The 26,054-nt window shown below is 44.4% G+C and overlaps 1 protein-coding gene across 7 annotated transcripts in view; it reads right to left on the reverse strand.

The window, feature by feature from the left end:
- Positions 1-26,054, reverse strand: part of adgrl1a (adhesion G protein-coupled receptor L1a) — a 108,230-nt gene that overhangs the window by 15,799 nt on the left and 66,377 nt on the right. For all 7 annotated transcript variants that reach the window (XM_088316309.1, XM_088316311.1, XM_088316312.1 and 4 more), the window contains exons 5-9: positions 9,202-9,409; positions 8,439-8,703; positions 5,699-6,026; positions 2,841-3,128; positions 484-587 (exon numbers count right to left, since the gene is read on the reverse strand). In XM_088316309.1, the coding sequence (XP_088172435.1) occupies positions 484-587; positions 2,841-3,128; positions 5,699-6,026; positions 8,439-8,703; positions 9,202-9,409 (1,193 nt within the window). The remainder of the gene's footprint in view (positions 1-483; positions 588-2,840; positions 3,129-5,698; positions 6,027-8,438; positions 8,704-9,201; positions 9,410-26,054) is intronic.

Consider the following 26,054-nt stretch of genomic DNA (forward strand, 5'->3'; position numbering starts at 1 on the left):
GTCGACAGAGTGTTATTTAGCTTCGATCTCACAAAAACAAGTCAATATTTTATTTAGTCTTAAATGTCACTGCTAAAAAAAAAAAATGCAATTTGAATTCTGAAGCAAAACTGGATGTGCTTAATGTCACTCATGAAGTAATCTAACTTAGTTACATTGAAAATCAAAGTAACTACCTTCTTGTTTAAAGCAAGAAATCTGTAAAGTCATCAAGTTACTTCAGTTAAATTCTTGAATAAATCCAATTTCCTCTTTGAACGACGGTGACTGTGCGAGCCGCTTCCTCAAAAGTAATGGAACTTCACTTGACTTCAAGTATGTGAGAGTGAGTTAATGAAGTAGGATGAGCAGAAGCGCGCTAATGAAGGGCCAGCGTGTATATTAATAAGGCCAGCCTCAGAGATATGTAAATACGCGGTGAGCCGCGTTGGGGAAGCATGAAGGCCACGAGGAGGCCAAGAGCAGTCGGCGCTCGGGTCTCACCTTCTGGGCTACCTGGTTGACCCACGGGGAGGTGCAGTTGCTCAGGTCAGGACCGCGCGGGTTCCACATGACCTGCTCGGCCAAACACTGGAAGGAAGCGATGCCTGGAGACCAGAGCGGTGGACAGATAAGATGCATTAGGTGTGTGCAATTAAAGGAGAAAACGTGTGTGTGTGTTTTAAAGAAAGTTCATTTCAATGTTTGATTTTGAGCGAGGCTGCCGCTGACGAGATACAACAACAATGATATCCAAAAGCTTTTTGTCAAGAAAATATAAGAAAGCATTTGCGGTCACATCCGGTGTGCCGCAAAGGTCCGTGCTCGGCCCTCAGCTTTTCTTTACTTACATTACACTTTTCACTTTTTTTTTATATATCACAAATTTAGTTGTATAGCGAGTTTCACCATAGCTAGAGCTATGAAAAAAAGCACGTAAAGTCAATTCAAACACAAACTAATGATACTAAGACATCTAAGCACTCCTATCTGATGATCATCCTTCTCTTTTGAAATGACATGAATCCGTTCTAGCATCCTGAAAACAAAAAAAAAAGGAATTTGTTTTTACTCAGTAAAATGTGAAGAGTGAAAAGGTTTTCACCACATTTTTTCCTTTTTTTCCCTTCTAGTGCGTCTTGGCCACCAGGGGGCAGTATAATACAAATAAAATGGAGGCGTCACATCTTCTGAGAAGCCCAAACTGAAATGAGTCGTTCTTTGCTGAGGATAAAGAAGACACGCCCGCCATCTAGTATTTGTCGACACCATTTGTGTTCAAATATCCCTGGCTGAAATTTTTACAACACTGCAACACCGAAGTGATAAGTTAAGCGGACATTGCAACAGCAAAGCGAATAGGTTGGTTGCCACCATTTTTTTGTGGCTACTATTGAGTTCCAGCTAGCCGCTAAAGGTCTGAAAACGGGTTCGGAAAGCGGCTTTCACGCTGTTAAAAAAAGCAATCCTTTAAAATGCACCCCAACGCAAAGCATGTCCCCTCAGCGCGCACAATAAAAAGACATCACACATGATCGTATAAAAGCCGCCCCCACCCCGAAGGGAAGCGTCTTCTTCTACCCCGGCTGTCATTTCCATTCAGCGTGTTGCGTTTAGTGGAGCGGGTTCACGGAGAGGACAGCACTCTGGGATGAGCCCAGAGAGGCGTCCGTCCGCGACGAGCACAAACAACCAGCGTGGAGATGCAAACACGCGAGCGAAGAAAAGAAGAAGAAGACGAGAGGCGATTAAAGACAACAGAGCAAGCGAAAAGATCAGAGACGATGCGCTGTTGCATTTAAACGCCCTATTTCCTGCTCGTGTCCATCGCATGCAGATTGGCGCGCAGAGCTCATTTACTGCGGCTAAAGCAACGTTAATGTATTCCCACCGAGCCCAACATCCTGCACTCGCAGCAAACGACAACAGCAAGACAGCGAAAGGGGACAAACAATAGTTTGCCCGGCTGCCATGTTTGGAAGAATAGAAGGAAGGTAGGCCGACGCCCCCGCGTGCCTCCGCCCAAAAAAAAAAAGGAGATGAGGCCTGTGTTGCCTCGGCTTTCACTTCATTATTCGCCACTTTCAATCAGCTCGCTTTCTGTGTGGGGGGGATGAGCCTTTCATTTGTGGAGGAGCAGTTTTCATCTGCGAGTCCTCGGGGACGTTTGCCTGCTGGTCAGGACGACGCGACAAGACCAAAACTATAGGAAGATTTATTTATTTATTTATTATACCCCCCCCCCCATCACACAACATCACATGTTCAGGAGGACATTTGGAGTACAGGAAAACTCACGTGGCCTATAAAGTGTTCCCCAGCATTTTTTTAAGGAATGTGTTTTTTTAATTTGGAATTTTACAGTACACAATTGTCTTTTAAAACATCTTTAATCTTTTCCAAAAAAAATAGGTCGAAAAATAGCCCTGAACAGTGCAGCAATTCATTTCACCATTAAAATGAACGAAAATGCACTCTGTACTAAATAAAAGTGAGTCCTCCACAGCAGTAGTTGGCGCTATACTGCGGCAGTCTGACACATCGACGAATCATTATCTTCGTGAAAAATAAACTTGAGTCACAATTGTTGTCATTATTATCAAGCTGCTTCATGAACCAGTGTTTATATGATTTGACTCCTCTAGATGGCACTGTTGGTTGAAAGAACGGGGCTTGTGAAACGGCAAGTCAATGTGATTTCATTCCTGTGTTGAACAGAGAGTGGCATCGAGAGGTGTAAAATAAAAAATACAACAACTGGTTTATGAAGCATCTTGTAGCTTCATTTTCCTCAATATTTGTACTCCTTGTATTGGATCCTAAAAAAAAGTGTCAATTAAGTCTTGCGGCTTCTCGCTTACCGAGAGATCCTTTGGGACACGGACGATCCACCGCCTCCCCTCTCAGCGTGCTGGGCCACTGGACGCCTCGCACCAGCTTGCTCTCGCAGACGTGGGGGCCCTGCGAGGACGGCGGCGTCCAGCGCGTGACGGGGACGGTGGCCGTGATGGCCCGGAGGTCGGGGTGCTTGTTGATGGAGCCGACGGGCCGCAAGGTCGGGGCCGCCGGCCGGGCGGTGGAGGGGCTGGCGCTGGACGTGAAGGGCCGGGCCGGGAGCGTGGTGGTCACCTGAGTGGTGGTCAGAGGATCTGAGGGGAATGATGCAAAAATGAATTTAAACAACACAACTTCTTATTTCCCATCATGCTACATAAAGAGATACATCACTCAAAATGTTTGGGATATTTTGCTTTCCAGAGAAACTAAGGATGAACTGGAACCTCGTAAGCGGACTTAATTTGACCTTCTCTCAGGCAGTAAATGTTCTCATCCAATTTTCCGGTGTTTTGGCACTTTGATTTTTTTTTTTAACTTCCAACAAAGCTGCAAGACAAATTGCTTTCAGTTTAATTTCAAACCACAACATCATTGGCCATTAGTAAACAAATCGAAAGCTTATTTTGAAATTTCTAACATCCAGTTTATTAAAAGCAATAAAAAAAAATGCGGTGCGGCGTGCGGCCCTTTAAGAGGGTGAGCGAGCAACAAAGTGAGACAGAGTGAGGAGGCCCTCGTCCAGATTTGAAAGAATCGTTGCCGTGCGCCCTACCGAGCAAAACACAAGCAGAGTCGCTCGACTGAGCAAAATCCATTTAATTTTCACTTCAGAAATAGAAAAAGTGTGATCAAAGATCCTTTATTTTTATTTTATTTGTTCCGTAATAATTGATCAAAATTAATTTGAAGAAAAAACTATCAAACTGTACAACTAAAAAAAAAAAGGTTTTCGGAGGAATTGTAAGTACACAAGCATTTTGAATACGTACGTCATTAATTTGTGAAAAATTCACAGAATTGACAGATAGTGATGAAACATTTTTTTTTTTTGCTTTAATTCAATGGAGAGTGTGCTGCTTCTTCTGGTGTGCTCTTCTTGGCCACATGGGGGCAGTATAATACAAACACACTGTTCATGGACAGTCTCAGGTCCTCTAAGCTAGCAGACTTGAAGGCAAGTCGTGCGGTTGATTCAAATAATAATAAAAAAAAAAAAAAGAATTCTCTTTGTTTTATGTTCAGTTTCAAGAATTGTTCACAATCTGCCAAACTCGACTTCACTGTTACTATACGACAAAAAAATTTTTCCTTGCAAGTAAAAACAAAATGACGTGATGCAAAATCACACTCATCTCCGGGCACTGCTGTGGTAAGATGCCGACAACAACAAAAAAAAAAAAGCTTCAAAAAAGATCAAGCGTGACAGCTGTATGTGAATACTGGATATGACGTTTGCCGGAGGTTCAAAGGGGAATCGAAAATGGCACTTGTGAAGGCAGCCCTGGAAGTAATTGGGGTGACAAATATTTTTCGGGGGCCCTTCAAAGCGTCATCCCCCAGAGAGCGTGCCTGGGCTGGAGGGGGAGGGGCGCGATGAGATGGCGAGGAGGCCTCATCACAAGTCAGGCAGAAGTAAATAATTGATCAAATGTACGGGAGAAGTCACCATCACTCACAACAAGACTTAATGGGAAGATAAAAGTGTCGCATCACAACGGCAAAATCCTGAGCGATCAAACGCAGCAGCGCACATCTGCGCATCGCTCGCGCAAGACCTTCATGTGGCTCCAACTCCGCCGCAACTCGCTTCTTACACCGACGCGCTGCCAAGACGCTCGTCTCGTCTCGTCTCGTCTCGTCCTCCTTCTCCTCCCACCCCACTTGCATTATCACTTCGCCGCCCCTTTTTCATTATCGACGACGCGGAGCGGTTGAGCCGCTGCGACGACAACAGCTGGAGATTTAAAAGCGGCCTGTTGGCGCTCGCTGCAGACAGATGTCGGCGGGAATAGCGGCGAGGAGAGCTTCTGAGGGTGGACCAATCAAAAGAGCCAATCTGGAGTGAAACAGAATGCTAATTTGAAGGCAGCGTGAACATTTGTCGAATGAGATCCGCAAGACATGAGTTGTATCACTCAACAAGAGAGCGGTGTGAAGTTAACGAGGGTGTAGTATCGGAAACGCGCTTTGTTTTCGCTCATCGCTAACCCCAAATTCAACGTCTGCAAATGTTTGGCTATAATATATTGTAATTAAAAAAAAAAAAAATCCAGAAATGTAACGCAATTGTCAAATTTCTTTTAGCTGCTTTTCAGCTCTATTTTTAAAGTGTTCTATAAATAAATGAATCAATCAAGTTTTGTAGATCTGCTGGCACATAAAATAGTCAGAAAAGTGTACGGATAAATTACTTGCATACTAAGATGGGCTGCAGGGCCATTAAAAAAAAAAAAAATCAAGCAAATGAAAAAAAAAAAATCAAGCAAATGAAATAAAAAAAAAAAGCAAGCAAAAAAAAAAAAGCAAGCAAATGAAATGATTAAAATAAAAAAAAAAAATGAAGGATGCGTGAACGGCAATGTTGACTGATGACACTTAAATACATTTTTAATGCAAATAAAATACAAGCGCGGCGATTGAATCCCCCCCGAGTCGATCGCCGTGCGCGACTTTTCATTTAGAACATTTGCTGTCACAGTCGAGAGCGGAAAGGTTTCATTTTACTCGCAGTGTCAACTTTTAATAGTCGCCTGTCGCAATCAGATTGATTTCACGACTCGGACGCGTCTCGCCCAAGGTTTATCTCGATAATTTGCAACTTTGAACATCGACAGTAATTGGCCTTTCACTTTATTACACTGCGAGAGAGCGTGGCGTCGACCTGCGGTGGGGTCCGGCGGGCCGAATTCCAGCGGGTAGCGCAGCACGTTGTAGTTGTTCCACACGTAGAGCTGATTGTCGCGGGGGTTGTAGTCCACGGAGGAGATGTACTGGTACGGGTTGGGGAAGGCGATGTGGACGGGCTCCTCGCGCCCGTGGTTGGTGTTGTAGGCGTACATGAGCAGGTCGCCGCCCGCCTCGCTGTCGTCGTCCTGGTAGACGGAGCGCACGGCGTAGAGCACGCCGCACGCCATGAAGGCGTTGGACGCCACTCGCTTGTCGAAGCTGGTCTCCCACGTGCCCTCGAAGCGCAACGTGTAAGGATTCACCTGGGGGGAAAAAAAAAAAAAATCTAAATTAAAACTAAAAAAAAAAATTTCATAATTGGCAGTTCTTGGTCACATTGTTTTAATTCATTCATTCAAAAAAGAAATTGTCAGAAAGATTTGACGTCTGCTTAAAATCATATATGCTGTAAAAATCCGTTCAAGTTTGAGAACGCCTTCTATAAAATTGATTTGACACTTGTTGGGCGTCACCTAATTTGCAAATGCGCCACCGAAAATGCGTCTGTGCTATGATTCAAAATTGGCATGGCTCTGCTTAGAAATACTCGTGGCTATGGCTCAAAATGAAAAGTTGTTTTTTTTTTTTTTAAATAAAAGACCATTAAAAGACATTCACTGCCATTGACGGATATACAAGTCAAAAAAGTGCATTCATTTTACGTGGGCTGGTCGTGAATGAGTTTAACATTCATTTGCAATGTTTTTTATAGACCGCGTCACTTTGCAGGCAATCCGATAAAAATAACATATTTTGGATGTACGAACTGCAGCCGCAGCACCGATTGATCAACGTTTGCTGATTAATTTCTGCCCCGTAAACGACGACGTCAAAGCCAAAGAACAACAGCGCGTATTTTCAAAGGTATTAAACCTTCACGTTGGCAAGTCAAGACGCGCTGTCGTGCTCTCGCTTCTGTTTAATGTGGCGTCAAAGTGCGCGCGTCGGCACAAAAAAGCTCACGTCGGAATGAGCGTGACGAAGAATCAAAGTCAGCAGAAAACAAAACAATTTGGTGATGATGAACGCCGTCACTTGGAGCCGTACCACTTTTTCATTCAAGTCAGAGGTGGTAATTCACTTCTGAGGTGAAAAAATTACAAAAAAAAGGGAAGAAAGGACAAAACATGAAGTGCTAGCATGCTAGTTTTCACAAAATGACATCAACCCAACCACAGATTCGTCACCTTTTGAGTTATAATGCGTCAGAACATAAAATATCACCGCTGCCCGTCTTTGTGTGCGCGGTTACAGATCCTCAGCTCCATCTGATGTGGCGTGTTAGCGGAACAGAAGCTAAATTTGCCCACCAACCGCTAGCTAGCTGGCTTGACAGCGAACAGAAACCAAAAGGAACATTGGAAAAGAGATCCTACGCGATTCTGAGGCTCCTTGCAGGGTTGACGTCTTAAAATGATGCAGAGAAAACTCTGGATTGCGACTCGTACTGGCGCAAGCTAACATCGGAGAAGCGGCTAACGGCTAACTGCCCAGCGTGAGACAAGACAGAGATTCCTATATTTATTCAAAAATAAGTAGCTTAGGATGTTGAGAATATCTAAAAACAAAGAAAAGAAGATAATAGGAAAGAAAAAAAAAAGGTCTTTTGAAGCAGTAATAGATACGTTAGCATCTTATCTCGTCTTCATCAAGTTATTTATTTTTAATTAACTATGTAATGTTACAGTAATTATATATCATGTTATTCTGCTTTGGTATTGGGTTTTTTTTCTTCATTTTTTATTTTTTATCAGTTCTCTTTCCTCTCCGTCTGTCCCCTCGCAAACTTTTTTTTGTCTGGCTACATTCCCAATAAATGTCACAATACAAACAACCACAGAGGGAGTGTTTCAAACGACGCTTTTAAGCAGAAAAACTGTTCAAGCAGAAAAAAAAGCTGACCATGCAGTTGAACAGGACAAAAAAAATAAATAAAAAGGAAATCCTATGAACGTTATGCGAGTATTTGCAGTCAAAAATACGAGAACTTCACAAAAAGTGAGCGAATTTATTTTATAATTCTCTGTAAGAGTTTCAAGCGTACTACAAACTAAGATCTCAAAATACTTTCATTGTCACTTTCTTATAACGCTAACCTTAAAATGTAAAGCTTATTCACAAGTATTCGGAGTTTGAAAAATATGAAATGCGCGCGTATCTACGATAAAGACTCACAACCCTGACATACATGCGAGTTTTGAAATTTTGATGGATCACTTCAATGTACTTCCTTGACACCAATGACTCATTTCCTATTAGGCGACTAATTTCCTTGGGCAACATTTTGTGGACTCTTTGATCAGGACAGAAAGAAGACAAAACACTGGCGTAGGTGAGGATCGCTTTCTCTCGAGGTGAATTTGTTCATAAACTGCAAAGAGGAAAAAAATAAATAAAGACTCAGGGGCGGCATTCATTATTCCCAAAAAATTGCGATTAGCGAGGGTTCACAAAAATATGACATTCACTTGATGGGTTTTGGTGATTTTGGTTTTGATGAATGAGAGGGTCCAACAACGCAGGCCGATTAATTTTGAAGCTACGACAACTTTTTCCCATTTTCTGCTCGGTGTAATCTCATTGCGACATTTAACCTCCCGCCATTGGTCGCATGACATTCCCGGCTTAGTTTAATCCCCCCCGCCCCGCCACGACGCAGCACGCCGCTCTCCCACCTGGCTAACCACCAGCCGCCCGTTGTTGGACTCGGTGGCGTAGATCACCCACAAGCCGTTCTCGTCCACGGCCAGGTCGATGTCCGACTTGCCGCCCCAGCGGTACGGCGACGTGTCGTGGTAGTTGGCATTGGTGATGATGGCCTCGCCGCTCTTGATGCGCGTGCGCAGGTCGTACTTGACGATGTTGCGCGTGCGCTCCTTGTTGTAAAACACGGCGCCGTCGTACACCACGAAGCCCGTGCCGTCCACTCGGTTGGGCAACCTGGGGAGGGGCGAGCAGATCAGTCGAGGACTCGACGTGGGCGGGGCTCACTGAGATGTCACCAATTAGAAGCACGCAAGCATCTGAGTTCTTAAGCAGAAAAAATCTTTGAAAAACTTTGCATAATTTAATTTATAATAATAATAATAATAAGAGCATTTTGTAAATTTTGCAAAGTTAATACTCGCCGCACAATGGGCAACGAGAGCGCCACTGCCAACTACTGGAGTGGAGGTGCAATTACACTTTATTATAGTACGGCGGAAAAAAAGCATGTTCCTTAGGTTCACATGCGGGCTCATCAGCACCACCCCCCCCCAAAACTGAGTGATTTCAACCAGCTTGTGACAAGCGACTGTTAAGTGTGCTGTCATTTGTGATCTTTGTGTATTTTGAAACCTTTTCTCAAGACATCTGGGAACTATTTTCAACCGAACATGTCCCCTCTCAGGGTTGGCGTGAACACACAACACGGCGGCTGTCAGCCAATCGGCTCACTTGTAGGTGGTGGTGGCTCGGCTCTGTTTGAAGTCCTCCCAGGAGGCGTACTCGAAGAGCATGTCGGTGCGGTACGGGGTCCAGGGCATGACGTAGAGGCGGTCGCCGGACTGGAGCGGGTCCTTGCACCACGCGCCCGCCTGGTGCTCGGCCTCCTGCAAAGAGCTGGGCGCTTGCACGCGCAGCAGCGTCCCCGGGCACACAAAGACTGCAGCGGAAGGGAAGGAAGCGCAGTGGAGAAAGCGGACACAGAGTGACGGTTATGTCATCATTTAAAAAAAAAAAAAAAAAAAAGCTCGGGCGGAGATGGCGAGGGAGCGAGGAACGGGGAGGGGAGGTTCAAACGAAAAAAGATCAGGGTCGATAAAAGTTAGTTGGGAATTTCAAATAAGGACACAAAGGATAGGATGATAATGGGCAGCAGCAGAGTGAGATGAGATGCATTATCAGCTCATTTGTAGGACATCAGCGTCGCGCTCGTCGGGATTTGATAAATGGGGAGCGCTCCGGCGGACGCTCGCTCGCTTCCCGCTTAGGTGTAGTCTCTAATCACATTCACCTCGGCCTACTTTTTTTTTTTTTTTTTTGGGATTTGATTGCGCAATTTTACCTCAAAGGCCTCTCCGTTACGGCGGGTGGAAAGATGAGTCGACGTGAAGCTTGTTTTATTACGACCCAATCTGGCTCTCAGCTGGGGGTAAGAAGACAGGTTTCCACAAAACGCTGCCAAAAAGTCGGGAAGGTCGCCAAAATACATGATCCGGATGACACCGCTGCTTTTTGGCGGTGCCAAAAAAGTGCGAGGCTTTCTACAAAAGGAGGTACAGGAGGAGTCCAATTCTGTCCCCGGAGGAAAAACCTCCGCTCGTCTTTCTCGTATGATGAATTGTGAGACGACAAGGTGGCGGTTTGTTCTTTGTCCAGGAACAAAAGCCTCTAAAAAATGTAAGTGACTACTCCAAGTCAATTAGCATGATGCGACGCCCTTGTTTTTATGATGTGACCTTGAATTGCTTGACTAGGCTACTTTGCTTTTAAATGTCTTTTGTATGTAAAGGCTTTTAAAAACTTTGACCTTGGGTATGAAATGTGCTACATAAAGAAAGCTCCCTTGCCTAGCACACATTTGTGATCTCTAAAAACGACTCCAAGTAAGCTAGCAAAACATGCTAGGTCACTGTTTGGGCGCCATTGGATGGAAAAGTGTTTTTTTTTTTTTTAAATTGTTTGTTTTTTCAAATTGGTCATGCCGGAAGCCGTTTCTGTCCCTCAAGGTGAAACCAACGCTAACATACGCTAGCTAGCTCATATGATGAATTGTTCGACTCCTTTTGTGTCTTTACCGGGAACAAGAGAGTACAAAAGGTGTTTCAAACTTACAAAGTAAAGAGTCAAGGGGAGGAAAAGGAGTAACCTTGACTTCTAAAATATTCACCGGACCAAAAACCGAGGTTTCTCGAGAGGGAGAAGTTAACATTGGAAGCTAGTCAATGAAAAATCGCAAAAGTTTTTTTTTAATGGGACATCGAGTACAAAGCTGTTCATTGATCACTTTTTTTTTTTGGCAGAGATTAATTAATTAATGTTTGGTATTAGGCTATGAATTTAATAAAGTTTCGAGTGGTTTGGGTCTTTGCTTGCTAGCAGTCATGGACCGCTTCGGGTGAATTATTAACTCATTTCCTGCCAGTGACGGCTTAAGACGTCCAAGATCCATTTTATTTATTTATTTTATTTATTTTTTTACTCGACTGGTAGTGAATTATTAAGAGTCCTATAAAAGCGTTCATTTTTCCTGGGCTACAAAAGCAAAATAAAGTCATTTTGTGGTCGTTTTCCAACAGAGGGAGTTGAAATGACAACGTGACACAAAAAAATGTCAATTTATGCAACCGGGGAAAGGTGAGCTTTTTTGATGGTAGCACGGCCGAAGCACCGAAAACGGCTCAACACTTGAGTTGGTTTTGGTCATTTTGTGCCTGAGATGATCCACAAGCAAAGCTGCTGGCATCCTCCCAGAAAATGAAAAAAAAAAATAGTTGGAGCCACTATAGGACAAAACAGCTGAGGACCCCCCGGGCCTTCAATCCCCCCACTAAACCCCCCACCCCACCCCACACACACACACACACGTCTCCTTGTGCCAGTTTAGTAATATGGCTCTCTGGCTCGAGGAAGCAGACACCTGCTGGTCACCTCGTGATTGAACGCGTCTCTGAACTAATTGGACACTGCGGGGGTGATTTGGCCGCACGGGACACGGCGCATGACATCCAAGCGCACACATGTGGCGAGTGTCGAACACGCACCGATTGGATGTACACTCACGCTCAGGCCACGGAAAAATTCTGTCACACAATGATGGATCAGTCCCGGGCTCAAACCGTGTTGAATATTGCATGGAGTCGAGCGCGGGAGGAGAATGCTAACGTCCACGTCGGTGTGTTGGGTCACGGAGGAATAAGCTACTTCGGGGTTTTTTTTTTTTTTCTACTGCATTGTTGAATTTCCTCCTCAATATCGTACTTGGGGAAGCTGCAAAAAGCAAGCCGCAGTGGGAAATGACACACGCTAGCAAACAGAAATAATGGAGGAGAATGAGTTGTTTTAGCAGCCGGGTGGCGAATATAGCGTGTAATAACGTCGCGTTCACGTTTGGGCCCAAAAAAAGCGGATAAGATCATTTTAGGATGTGTGTTTTTGCGTCATTTGTAGCGGTGTATACTTAAAAAATAGGCGCAACAAGATGCTAAGCTAGCATTAGCATGTGCGTTCATTTGAGTCATTTCGAGCGATTCGCTATCAGAACGAGTTCTTGGCAATCGTTCGGAAATGGCGCATGGACATAATTGTTGTTTGTTTTGTTTTCAATGAGTTTGGGTTCATTTATCAGAATGATTAAAACATTTTTTTTTTAGCAGTTTGCGTCATTTGAAAGAATGAAGGAGATTAGCTCGTTTACAAAACACAGTCAGTGTTGCCAAGTGACTTTTTGTGACTGTTTTTCAAAAGAAAAAACTAAAAATTCCCCCAAAGAGACACGAGCGGAATTATGGTCACATTGTTTTGCCGATCACGAAGAAGGAGCCCGATGGAAGGCAATCGACAAAGACACGCAAGAAGCAACGTGTCATTTACTGACATGATGGGAACTTTTGACCCGAGGTATGTGCTTCCAGATGCCACACCTGGACGAGTCAAACTTAGAAACAGACATATTTTTGGGGGGAATTTATAACTCTTAGTTTTTTTGTTTTTGGTTTCCACGTGAAAATGAATGACTTTTTATATAATTCGAAGTAATAAAAAAAAATTAAGCAAGTGAGAGGCTATTTCAGAAAAGCTCGTGGTTGGCTGAATGGCGACGACGCAGGCTGCAGTCAAATATAAAAAGTACGTCATTTTGAATAGTCGTCATTTGCTTATTCAGATTTGTTGTGCTTAGAAAAAAAATGTGAGACTTGATTTTGAAGTCGTATCACTCAGCGGTAATAGCGCAGTAATAGCGCAGTAATAGCGTCGCACCGTGTTAATCCAATGTGGTACCTTGCAGCGGGGATTGAGACTGGCAGCCAAAACAACAATTCAAATCTAACACGAGCATAAACAAACACTTAAGAGACTCCTTCGACTTGACACGCACATTTTGGCAAACCACAATGGCGGCCTCCGCTATTTGCCTTGCAAATACAAACGTGGGAGACGGAAATATGCAAAATAACGTTTGGAGTTAAATCCGGCCGAGCGATTAATCTCTCCACCAACGGCAACTCGGACTCCGGCGCGCTTACAATCAAATGACATCTTCATCGATCCAGACACAGTGGGGAAGTAACACACATGGGGGGGGGGGGGGGGACAAAAAAAAAAAAAAAGTAAAAGATTGTAAGCACTGCGCAGGGCGAGATGTTATCAGAGTTGAAATGCTGCAGCGCGAGGGAGACGGCCGATAAAAGTAGGACAGCGCCATAAAAGTATAATGCTGGCGTAAAAAGGAGAAAGAAAGAGCACACACAAGGCCACGGACTCACTGGGTCCATGTAGGTGAACCATAAATGACAAAAACAAGTACCCAAGAGAAAAGAAAAAAATAAATAAATAAATCAGAATTATTATTATTATTTTTTTTTACTTGTGACCAGTAATCTTATAAAAAGCAATGATGGCTAGTCCTAAAATATTGTGCCCAAAGGATTCCGTTAACAATATGCTCATTATTGCGGTTGTGGTTTGCATTTTGCGATCTGGTCGCCCAAAAACTCGGCAATGCAAACTAAAACCACAAAAACAAAGACACAAAAGGCCAACATGTTCCAAAAACACTGACATTTTAATTGCTTGTGTGCAAAAAGTTGGCTCTCTCGAGTGTCTGCCAAGCCATCAAGTGTGAAATTGAAGTACGTCTTTTGTTATCGGCCGATTTCTGAACATGTGCCTGAAAACACGCCTTTCTGAATGATATGCGAATTTGGCTCACTTACTACTTAATTACTTTCTAATGACTACTCTTGCTACTAAAACTACTCTCCAATGTTGTACTTAGTCGCTCGCTAGCAGAGGAAGACGGAGGGAGGCGGTGTTAGCGCAAATTAGCGTTAGCTAACATGGTTACCAACAGACAACACAAAAGTCACAGAAAAATAAAATAGAATTGAATTTAATTTAATGAAGCGTCCGAAGAGCATAGCTGGGAGTGTTTAAAGTCGATCCAGAGCAGCCCAAGTCGCCGCCCTCTTGTCATTACATTTGACTGGTGGCGCCAATGCACTTGGCCAAGAGCGCTTTTATTATGCACGACGCAAAACATCAGCATCGTGTCCAAAATCAGTCCATTACTGCACCGGACACACCCTCCCCTTCCCCCCCAAATAGCCTTGTCCTAAATTGCTCGTGGCCTCCATTTTCTGGGACTCACGGCAAGAACATTAGCTGCAGCGTAGACGGCCTGAGTGAGTGAAAAAGCTCCAACTCTCAACAAGCAGCTCACCAGAATAAAGCTTTGTTTGGATGAGCAGCTTGTTGGGTGCCACGACCCCCCCCCCGCCCCCCCCCCCCCAACAAAAACCATGACGACTTTCACGATTACTGTACATGATTCAGTAAACTACAATTTCATGAGTTGTTTTTCAAAAATGATAACAATATGTGATGAGTATTGTCATATCGTCTGTCCGGGGTGACAACGCGGAAACTATCGATACAACCTGTTAGCCCATCTATGGCGTTTTACACAGTCTGCTAGCATTAATCAAGCGAAAGGCAAAGTTAGGCGGTTGCTTATAAAACAACAACATGGAATTTTGTGGATTTTTTTCTTCCAGGTGAGTTGAATTCATCCAGCGCTTGTATCTTGAATATTTGGTCTCAAGTCAAAGCAAAAAAACAGCATCAACTTGTATAAAAACCAGCAAAAAAAAAAAATGATGTTGATAATAGTTTTTTTAGCCCGTCATTTCATTGAGCCTCACAAACAGCCGAGTCACACTTTCTGACAGATTGGGGAGGAGGGGTCTGGCGGGGGCTCCATTAAGTCAGACCCACTTCCTGTTTACCTCACCTCCCGCTCTCGCCCTCTAATTGAATGGTGATTGCAACAGCGGGAGGCCGTCGTGCCGAAAAGCCAGCAGCGCTCTCATAGCACACAACGCTATTATGAGCGCAGTATGAACCAGGTATTAAGTAACAGGCATTAGGAATTAAGCATAAATCTTCAGATTAGGTATTATGCGGGTGTAGTTGGAGCAGGTTAGCCAGAGGAAAAGCCGCGCGGATTTACGCCAGGCCGTCAGATTAAATCGATTAATTCTTGTTGTAGTGGAATTTTGTTGTTCGTGACGGCCAGCACTTATTTAGCCTCCAAACTAGCCAGATGGCAAATGAAATTTACCTTATCAGGGATTAAAAAGACAGACTTTTTTTTTTTGCTATCACACTGCAGCGCGGCCATTAGTGTGGCGCAGACGGGGAAATGCTGCTGTAATAATTGACTATTCATCTCCATAATCCTTCTCGCAGGCACAGGTCAGCCTGCTACTTGTCAATATGAGACGACTGCAAAAATGGATTTTGGAAAAGAAAAAAAAAAATGAAAAAACCCCGCTCCCTTGAGTGGGGGGGGGGGGGGGGAGGTCATTTTCTAAATGACTTGTAAAACAATTAAAAGGTGAGCTGCCTCAGGCTAAATTTTGGATGCCTGATGTTTGATGATGCAACCAGTATAAACAAATAAACATCTTTAAACCTGCAGTAGCAGCTTTGTTCTTCACTTTTTGCGCAACAATTAAACGTGTTACGTAAAAAAGATTACTATTGCACACTCACGGCAACATAATACAAATACATTCAATTGCTAAAAGCCGGTGGCAGGCGAGTACTTCAAAGTCCGCGATCACGTGATGCCCGAACGTGCAAAAAGCCCTTGAAAATGTCACAAAAGCAGAATTTGTGCTTAATTTTGTTTTCAAGCTATTTTCACCGCTTTGAATTGGTTCAAATTGCATTTACAAATTTACAAAGACGAGCAGTGGAAAAAAAAAATGAATTTGACCATATTTGGTCATAGGACGTTTCTGCTGGACATCGACGATACGTTTTACAGAATTTACTTTCATAATGAGTGCTACGGTAATATCATGCAGTGAACACCATTTGTCGCGGTGGATTACATTTTACATCAACTATAAATTTCTATTCACATGATATGCCATAAATGAATTAGTATAGCATATGATGACAGAATACATCCAAAAAGGGAGATTTTTTTTTTTTTTTAAATGTAGAAAGCTCCGCTTAGCGTGCAGTTTTGCCCCGTTTGCCTTCTGATTGACTGCAGAGCGCCTGCTGCTCTAATTGAATCGTGCACCTGTTACTGGCACATACAGCATATGGGCAGCAGGGGGCAGAATGGAGCACGGCACGCTCCCCACCCCGAGCGCATGCTGCTGAAAAGTTAATGGGCATGAAACAGGGTTACGGAATGTGCCAGAGCCAGTCGGTGTGTGTTATTCGCTGAGATCGTGCTTGGGAACATTGTGGTTGGCCCGGAGAAACGTTTTGAGTCATTATTGGTCAAGTGTCAACGAAACAACAGAGTCCAACGTCCATGAACTGAATAATCATTTCTAAATGCAAATCAGTATGGCGGTAAAAAAAAAAAAATATTATCATCAATACTGCGATGTTTCCTAAAATATAAATATATTTGACAAATTATGCTATTAAAATTTATAAGGATAAAAAGCACGGAGCCCTGGTGTGTGTTCTGCATTATGGAAAAGGGAAGAGAGAGAGAGAGAAAGAGCGAGAGAGAGAGAGAGAGCGAGCGAGAGCAAAGTGCACTAAGAGGTGATAAATGGGTTATTTCCTGTAAAATGAGAATTTAGAGTTAGCTTAAAGTTAACCTGCTGAAGAGCAACAAAGTGACAAGAAAAATGCTGCGTGTGCTTCTTCGGTTTCCTTCAGACTACAAGAGGGTCAAGTCAGTGGAGTGAAAACACAATAGCGTGCAGACACAAAGACACACGCGCACACACACTCACCCGTGTGTGTGTGTGCGCCCACACACGCGTTGCGGGCGCTTCTCAGACAGCAGTAGGAGGCAGGTGTCAAATTGGAGCCTTTATCAAGTCAAACGTCCACCCCAGAGAATACTTTCCAGCGAGAGCAGATAGCGAGCGTTCACCAGCGAGCCTTATCGGCCTCCGGGCGACGCCGGATGACAGCCATGTTGGCCGGCGACGCGTCGACTCGGTCTACGAGATGACAGGAGGCCATTCGGCGCCCTGACGGACTAAAGGCTAACGTGGCGGCGGATTCGCCAGTTCCGAATCTGCCGCCGCCGATTCAGCGCTCGCGTACCGTCGGTCTAGCCAGTCGTGTTTTTTCGACAGAAGCCGCAGATCAGCTCGGTTTGCGCCGATGAAGCCGCCGTGCGGCTTAACGTGGAGACCGCAGAATAATGCGCGATAAAAATGTTATGGATATATGGCCAATAAAACAAACACGATTATTTCTCTTACCTAAGCCAATTGGAAGTGCTGATCCAATGGCGACATCGGACCGAAATCTGACATCGCTGAGCAGGTGTGAAGCATTTCAAGCTTTCTCACGTGGATTTGTGCAAGGTGACCTCGACATTCCTCAAACGGCACCATTTTAAAAAGTAACACAAACGGGGTGGAATAATAAATTAGCCACAAGCCCAAAATGGGTTCTCGCTGTGGTTAAAAAAAATAAATAAAAAATGACAGTATTTTCCGGACTATAAAGTGCACCTCTATATAAGCCGCAGCAACTCTTTTTTTGAAAAAAATAAATAAAATTATATACAAGCCACACCAGGTTATAAACTGCAGTTTAGTTTTCTATGCTGAAAAAAAGAACAGACCCAAGGAAAAAAAAAAAAAAAATCAAGATTTATTTAGCTTATTTTTTTAGCTATAGAGCGCCCCTAGTGGTGAAAGACAAATCCACAGAAAAGCCGCACCGTTGTCTTAGCTGCATTTTACAAAATTGAGGAAAAAAAGTAGCAGCTTACAGTCCGGAAAATACGGCACTAACTTTTTTCTCTGAACTTTTGCTCATTCACTCGCATTTTATGTTTGGCAACGTTTTTAAACCAGAAGCCCTTCCTGGCAAACTACCATTTTTTTTTAAAATCCAGATTTCTTTGTCTAAAGTCAGCAGTGTTACCCGTTGAGCCATTCAGCTGACACTAAAATTTCTCTTCAACGTACTCATCTCTTCAGCCGTCCCTAATCCCAACTTCAAACCAACCAGCTGGGCCAAAATAGTAAAAGGAACGAGACGCGCTCAAAATCTACAGCAGCCCAGCGAGGGGTCAGGAAAACAAACCAGCATTTTTTTTTTTTTTCAACATTTGCAGCTCGCAAGCAAGAAGCTCATGTGAAAAGTCCGCAAATCAACATGGAAAAGGGCTCCAATGCTAAAGCGCCATCGCCTTCCGCCGAGCTGTGAAAATGATTCCGCTCATGTTGACACTTTCTTTTGCGCAAATTAAACTCGCGAGTCACAATCTTTGAAAAATATTCACTCGAGTGGTCTGAAATGTCACAAAGTTGGCGACAAACCGCGTGAGCGTTTGTAAACGAGCGCTCGTCGGCAAGCCACGACCGACAAATATTGAAATTATTTCAATTAAATTTGGATTTTTTATTAAACAGGCCATGAATATTTAGGGTGAACGTGTCAACAAAATAAATAATTCCCATTTATGGGCGAAGGTTATTAATTGGCGTTCGGATGATGCGGAATCGCGTGCGTGGCGCCGAAAGGTTTGAGCGCCTCAATTTGCGTCCTTCACTCGCTCGCCACGCCGGTCACGTGAGCGGCGTGAGTGTGCCGAGGGTCATCCTCAATGATGCTCGCCGCCACGGCCGTCGCCATGGCGACCATCTCACAAGGCGCCGCTTTACCGCATTGCCATTCATGTTTACAAATCACGGGCGGTGACTCGAGCGCTATTGGCGTGAAGGATGTCACGAATGAAGTCACCGCGCCGGCGCCGTACGACGCGTCCTTCCGAGCCCAAACGGACGGGATTGATTGGACGTCGGTGTGCAAGACAAGTCGGGAATGTTGAAATCACACGGAGGTGGGCAAACAGAGGAAAACGTCGTTTTCCTCTTGGTGTTAGTGGGAGGAAGAGGAGTAAACAACATCCAGTCGAGTGAGGAGGGAGGAAGGAAGGAAGGAAGGACGGGTCGGTGTGCGATGTTTCTGCATGAAGAACTAAGATGGCTGCTGGTGCTGGGAAAGAAATGTGGGACACATTCATGGACACACAAAGAGTTCCATTAACCACTTGATGGTCCAACAGCTGATTTTTTTTTTTAACCCCCCCCACGTGATGTTTGGATCCGAGCACGGGGGCCAGACAAGGATTGATGGGAAAAACATTTCAGAGGGAAAAAAAAAAGAAGAAGGTGCGCGACCTAAAGCCTTGAAATGTACTGATTGAAACTGCTGAAAGTATAACTGCGACAAAAAATTACTTTGACCTTTTTCATTTATTTTTAGCAAACACAGTTTTGGTCTTTTCAAAAATGCTTTGAGTTTTAGTATTAGTTTTAGCTTTTCATACCGTACATGGAGTATTTGTGCAGTGCAAGATTTACACGGGGAGTTGAACCGATTCGTCGACTTTCCTCGTCCACCGAAGACTTTCGACTTTGTCCGTTGCACCAAAACATGCGGCCAACAAAAACGATATCGTCTTCATAAGTCTACGCGGGTCCAGAGTATAACGATACGGTGCTTGTGGTTGGAAAATAAAGGGTAGCCTTGCGAGCTTTGTCTGTTATAATCGATTTTAATCGATAGATTTTGAGGAGGAAGATTTTTTGGGTTGAAAAATGGGCGGTCAACAACTGCGTGAAAATTTACAACACGGTTTGCAAAAGGTTGAGTGCCGCTGCACTACGCTGGGAAAAGATCCATGATGTCACAGAATATTTACATTATGGTTAACTACAATACTAATAATATAATATAATTTTTTTTCATCACATTTATTTACTTATCATTATTTATCATTCATTGCAGCACTTCTGGCACTTTGTTAAGGTATTTCCATTTCTTTCAAAACTCCTCTTGTGGGAAAAAAATTTTCTCGCTTCTAATCAGTACATTTCCAAGGTTTTAGCCGCCATTTTTTTTTTGGACCCTGCAGGACAAGCGCTGATGGGAACTCTTGTCTGCGAGCCTTGAAGAGTGAGTGAGGCTCAGGGCCGATTTCTTTGGAGACGCTCGTTGATTGAGGCTGATTGGGGCTCCTTAGGAGGCGCCCGGCTGCATTACAAGGAGCTCCGAGTACTCCTCACGCGAGCGTATCGCGCCCCCCCCCCTGTCCTCTCTGGACCCCGCGCATCAGGACCCAGAAAGGGTCGGGTGGGCTTCACTTTGCATGTGTTGGAAAGAAGAAAGCCAAAGAGGTGGCGGCGGCACGCTGTAGGAAGAAGAAAAAGAGGAGCACGAGGTGGGGAGTGTGCGAATTGACGGCGCCTTTACGACGGCCGATCTGAGAGATAAACCGATGGAGGAAAGATGAGAGGAAAAAGAAAAGCGGATGAAGGATGAGGGGGATGAATAATGAGGCGAGGATGACAATGACCCTGCGGGGGGATCTTTGTGAGGGCTAGCTTAGCCGGTTAGCGGGTCGCTTGGACCAAACAAATGAGAGATATGCTTTTCGGATCCCCGAGTAGAAAAAAACTAATAAAAACACGCACTTCCTTGGCAAGTGGGAGGATGAGATGATGGAGCGTGAGTGCTTGTTAGAGGAAAGAAATGAACCCACGTTCAGTTTATCTCTCATTGATTGTTTTTGAAAGGGGGGGGGCACAGTGTGTGCGTTTGTGTGTGTGCAATTTTCAGCCTGCTGCCATCACGTGGATATCTAGAAGAATTTTAGACTTTTTGGTTATAAACTCCAAAGAGAGACAGAAAGAAGACGACGACGACGACGAGGGCGGGCTGGGAGGTGGGGGGGGGGGGGGTTCTTGACGTCATGAGCACACAACACAAGGTGCCGGGTTGTAGGAGGGATTATGGGGGGGGGCGAGCTGTGGTTGTTACGGTCATAGCGGTTGTTACCTTTTTGATCCACTTCTATTCAAGCGTCGGAAAAAAGAGGGAGACAGAGAGATAAAAATAGACAGACAGCGGAGGGAGAGAGAGAGGGAGGGAAAGGAGAACGAAAGGAGCGGGGGGGAAAAAGAGAGATTAAATAAAACGCTGGCCTTTCTCTCGCCTAATTTATCTTGTCTGACTTTCGCTTCTTAAGGCGACTGAAATGTGAAGAGAAGGGAGGAAAATGGCCTGAGCTATCTTGGGAAATTCAGTTCAAGTTCATCAAGAAGCCCCAGAAATCGCCCCCCCCCACATCCCAACAACAACAACACGCTCTCGACCCGACCTCCACCCTTCTCGTTTTGCCGCACCCTCTCACCAAAGGGCCCGTGCCTGGAAGACCTGCTGGAGGGAAAAATTTTCTCAGGAGAGCGTCCTCTTCAGCTGTGGAGGCAAAGAAAGAAAGAAAGAAACAAAGAATGAAAGAAAGGCAAGTGCGAGATCAGGGCTGGACCATTTTTTTGTTTTTGTTTTAGAATGGACTGATGGGCATTCATAGATGGGGCGGAAAATTAAGAATAATTAATTTCAAAGGAAGCAATTCACTTTGAATTGGCAACCAATTATTTAATCAGATAAAACTAACCGTGCAAAAAGTTTTTTTTCAGTTTATTAATTTGTTAGATTTTTACTATGACAATAACCCAATTGAGCAATTATTCGATGATGTAATATCATTTAAAATGGTTACATTCATTTAATAATTAACTGAAAGTAACTAGACAATATTCCTAGCTGCAATCATTTCCCCAAAGTCAATTTAAAAAAAAAAGATTCAATAAGATAAATGTCTAGATAATGAAAACGCAACTTTACTTCCTATCCAAGACCTTATCTGGCCCGCTGCCGGCCTTTTGCTCACCCCTGAGCTGGATGAACAGGTGGCAATGAAATCCTCTCATTTTTTTTTCCTCTCTACAAGTACAGTTGGGGTAGACTCCAGCGAAACCCCCCACCCCCTCCTCCTCCCCTCCCCTCACATAAAGCAAACGCCGCTTTTGGCAAGAGGGGGGGGGGGGCAACACGCCAGAGGGACACCAAAAAAAAACACTCAAAGCCGTCGAGCGCCTCATCTTTGGCTTGCCTAAAGATTATTGGCTCTTCACAGGGAATAAAAAAAAAAAAAGGGAAGGGCATGACCGAGGGCACCCCCCACCTCCTCCTCCTCCGCAAACACACAGAGACCCCACAGTACTGGCAATAAAGGCCGCCATTATTGGGAGCATCTTTCTCCATTGAGCCTGAAAGGAAGAAAGCCGGCATAATGCCACCTCAGGGTGCGACGGGGGCTTTCCACATTGAGAGGCGTGACAAGTAAAAGTGTCAGCCACCATGCTGCCTCTCAATTACCGTCGTAATGGCGGAGCAATTGACGCCGCTCCTTTCCCATTAAGCGTTGGAGGCGAGCGAGGGGCGAGGTCCCGCTTCTCGCTCGTTGCGGCGTACATCGAACGGGGGGGGGGGGGGGGCTCACATTTAAGCATCGAGCAACACAGGTCGGGGGAACGATCCATTTGCACGGCCAAAGCCGTCAATATGTTTGTTGTTGTTCCCACTCGGGGTGAAACGGGACACCGAAAATCGTTCGGGGTGAACGTCCCGCTTGGGGTCCCGTTGGGGAACAAAGTGGGAAAACGAGGAACGGGATATTGTTTGGGGGAAGTGGGCCTGAACAATTAAGCAAATTTAGTTGAATGCCACCCCCCCCCAAAAAAAAAAGGAAAAAAAAAGACTACTTTATATTGGTAATTTTGGGCAGATTTTAAATGTGCCCCCCTTCATCCCCCCCAAAAAAACTGCAAGCGTGGTCGTAACTGATGTGCTAAAGATTTCATTGTGTGCCTCGAAACACAGATTTATTTATTTTTAATTGGGCATTGTTTGGACTAAAAAAACAACAACTTTTAGTGCAGTCGATTCATTAAAAAGAAAACAACAAAACATGTTTTGGTGGTGTCAAAAATACTGACCCGTCTGTGATTTGATTTTATTGCTATTTGACCCAATTCAGGTCTTCAGTGACAATTTGGATTTTTTTTTTTCTGAACTGTACTTCTTGATGTAAATCAAAATAATTTTCACGCACAGGAAGCGTCACGCTGCATCAATGATGTCACGTCCATATGGCGCTGCCTCATCATTTTCCCAGGAGGCGCTGGAAGGGAAGCGCCAGGCACTCGGTGGGAAAGTACGAGAGCGTTTTACGGGAAGAATTTGTTCAACAGTAACACAGCTCGTACGCTTAATGTGACACTTGTGCGTTCGCAAATTGGAGTCGTAAAAACACAACCTTGACAAAAGTCAGAGTCGGAACAGAAAGGGAGACGTGGCGGCGGGGGGAAGGATGAAAAAAGGAAAGCGGGAGTCTTGATCTCGGCGGCTTTGGATGTGATCTGAAGAGCAGCAAAAGGCGGCACCGGGATGAGTTTTTTTTTTTCTTTTTTCATGATTTGCTCAGATCAAACCGGACAATGAAGCTCGGGGAAGATGCGGGCCGCGCTTGCAGCCTGCGGGGCGACAGATGCAAACGTTCTTTCAACCTGGGGGGGGGGGGGATTTGTTGGGGGGAGGCGGGGCAATACGTTCCAACCCGACCGCCGACTGGGAATGGAGTCATTAAGAGCAAGGTTGCTTGGACGTTTGCGGCTTTCATCTTGCACAAGCCCGTTGTGTGCTCGGATGTCAAATGGAGCGGGAAACCAAACTCAGAGTTGCGAGCAAAACCACAACGGCCGGCACAAGGTCAATCTAACGCATTGGCTCGTTGGCCTCCGTCGTACGCATTCGATGCACCGTTTGGTTGGCGCAAAAAATTTGACCGGCCCAAACCAAGAAACACGATTTTTGCCGTTCACCATGAAGAATAATTTTAACTTCTTGGTCTTTATTGTTTGATTTTTTTCAATTTTTGCATGGGTGAGCCATTCCTGTTAATTGCACAAGTTTTGGTGCGCCAAATGAAATGAATGATTTCAATCATGTCGTGAAGGTGCCATGAGAGAGAAAAGAAAGAAGAAGAGAAGAGTAGAAGACGTCTGTTGACTTGATTTTCTTTCCTGATGGTCGTCCTGGGGAAAAAAAAAAGACCACGCAGAGAGACATTCAGCGCATGTACCTGAGGACAAACAGCGACACAAACGATTGACGGCGCCCTCACGATGCGCGCGAGGCGACTTTAAGGCCACCTCGGTCGCCGGCGTGATTGCTTGGAGCTTCCTCGACTTTTTTCAGAGCCCTTTTGAGAAATAAGCCGCGGCCGTCGCTCTCCTTAATCACTCCGCTCAATGCTTTCTACAAGCCTATCAATTACTCCCACTCTAATGAGCAACGGCAAAAACACGCGAGCGCGCACGCACACACACACACACATTGTTGCCGGGGCTCCTCCCCCTTCGTAACGTGTCCTCTCCAGTTGCTTCAGCCTCTCGCCCCGGCCACAAAAGCGACTCATTTGCGCAAATATTGAATGCTAATTAATATAGTTCTTCGAGAGTGTGGGGGGCGGGGGGGGGTCATTGTATTTCAGACGCCACCTACAGTCTCATTTGATGTCAAGTGGGCGGGACCAGCAAAATTGTTGTAATTAAAATACTGTAATTAAAATTTGTACCTCGTGTTTAATATATTTTTTAATAAATTAAATCTTATAAATCACTGCACAATTTTTGGGGTGTTGAAGTTTGAACCATTAAAGGCAAAGGACATTTCAACATAAAAAAAATTGTAAAAATATTTTGATGGCTAACAAAATTCAGAGGCATAGATTCCTTCTCCTCTGCAAAGAGTAAATAATATTTTTTCAGAATACTGAAGAGCAGAGACGTCTCCATGCAGTGTTTGAACTATACTGCTCCCTGGTGGCAAAGGTGCTCATATCAGAAGGGGCAGCACAATGTCCACTGAAATAAAACAAAAAAATGACATAAAAAAACATAAATTTCCCAAATTTGTGTTGATTTTTTTTTTTTTTTGAGGGGGTGGGGGTCAGGAACAGATGAAATGCATTTTCAGTCATTTCAATGGGCAAAGAGCATAATACTGTCAAATGTAGATCCATTTTTTTTTTATACACTTTCAAATTTCATCCTCATGCGGTCTGGATTAAATCCGATCGTGGACCCGTTTTGGCCTGCCGGCCGTATGTTTCACACCCCCCGTCATGATTTCGTATTCGAGCCTTTTGTATTTGGCATTCCATCTCCAGTACGACTGCAAATATGAATCTAAAAGTTGGACACGGTGCAGCCGAGTGGCGATCCACCACTTTTAAAGGCCGTGTTGACACTTTTAAAAGCGCGGCTAACTGGATGCATATTAACAAGATAAATCACAGCTGGCGAAGTAGCAGGGGGGCCTAATGGCTCGTTCGGCCGCTACCGAGAGCCCCGGCGGAGAGCGAGGGGGGGGGGAGGGCTTGCGCGGAGAATCGATAATGATGAAGTGCCGTGATCCGGGGCAGCGGGGAGGACAGGTGGCGACCTCTCGTCAGGTAGATTTACTTTGACTTTGTGTACGTGTGTGTTAATGGCGCCGCAGTATCAACACACCCATTGATCGGCGACGTCTTAATGCGACGCAGAAGCTTTTACAGTCGCCGTGGAACGGAGACGGCCGTGGACAAAAGTCGTGGGACAAGTGGACAAAGAAGGGCAAAGTTTTGCAAGCTTTTGTCGCGTTTGATGTGATAATCGTTTTTTTTGAGTCAGGACTTTACGGACGGAAGCCCGGACGTGGTCTTGGACGGAACATGTCTGCACTTTTTCGATGTTTCCTGGAGGTCTGGACTTGGCAGAAATAGAGTTGCTCGTATCATCCTTAATCCATGACGACCATGTTGGTTTGCAGCCTCGTGATGTAAAAAGGCCATTAAATAAATCGGAAAAGAAATAAAAGTGCCATTAAAGAAATAAATATAAAAAAATACATTCTACACGGCTTAACCTCATTAGGATCACCGCAAATACGACAAGAATATTATTAAATACGATAATCGGAAAATCATTACATGCTTAAGCATCTCATAGAATTCAATTAATTGAAATTCAATAAATGAAACGCAAAATTAAATACAGTAAATTAAGAGAATCAAATAGCGCATGACAAATGTAACGGATAAAAATGATAAAATGGACGTTTTTGAACTATTTCAAATATGGTCCATCCGTCATGAATTTACCAAAGTCATTGACAAAAAGGACATTTTT

The sequence above is a fragment of the Idiotropiscis lumnitzeri genome, chromosome 15, assembly GCF_059441095.1.
Source record: "Idiotropiscis lumnitzeri isolate Australia: NSW breed Sydney's pygmy pipehorse chromosome 15, RoL_Ilum_1.0, whole genome shotgun sequence".
Lineage (NCBI taxonomy): Eukaryota > Metazoa > Chordata > Actinopteri > Syngnathiformes > Syngnathidae > Idiotropiscis > Idiotropiscis lumnitzeri.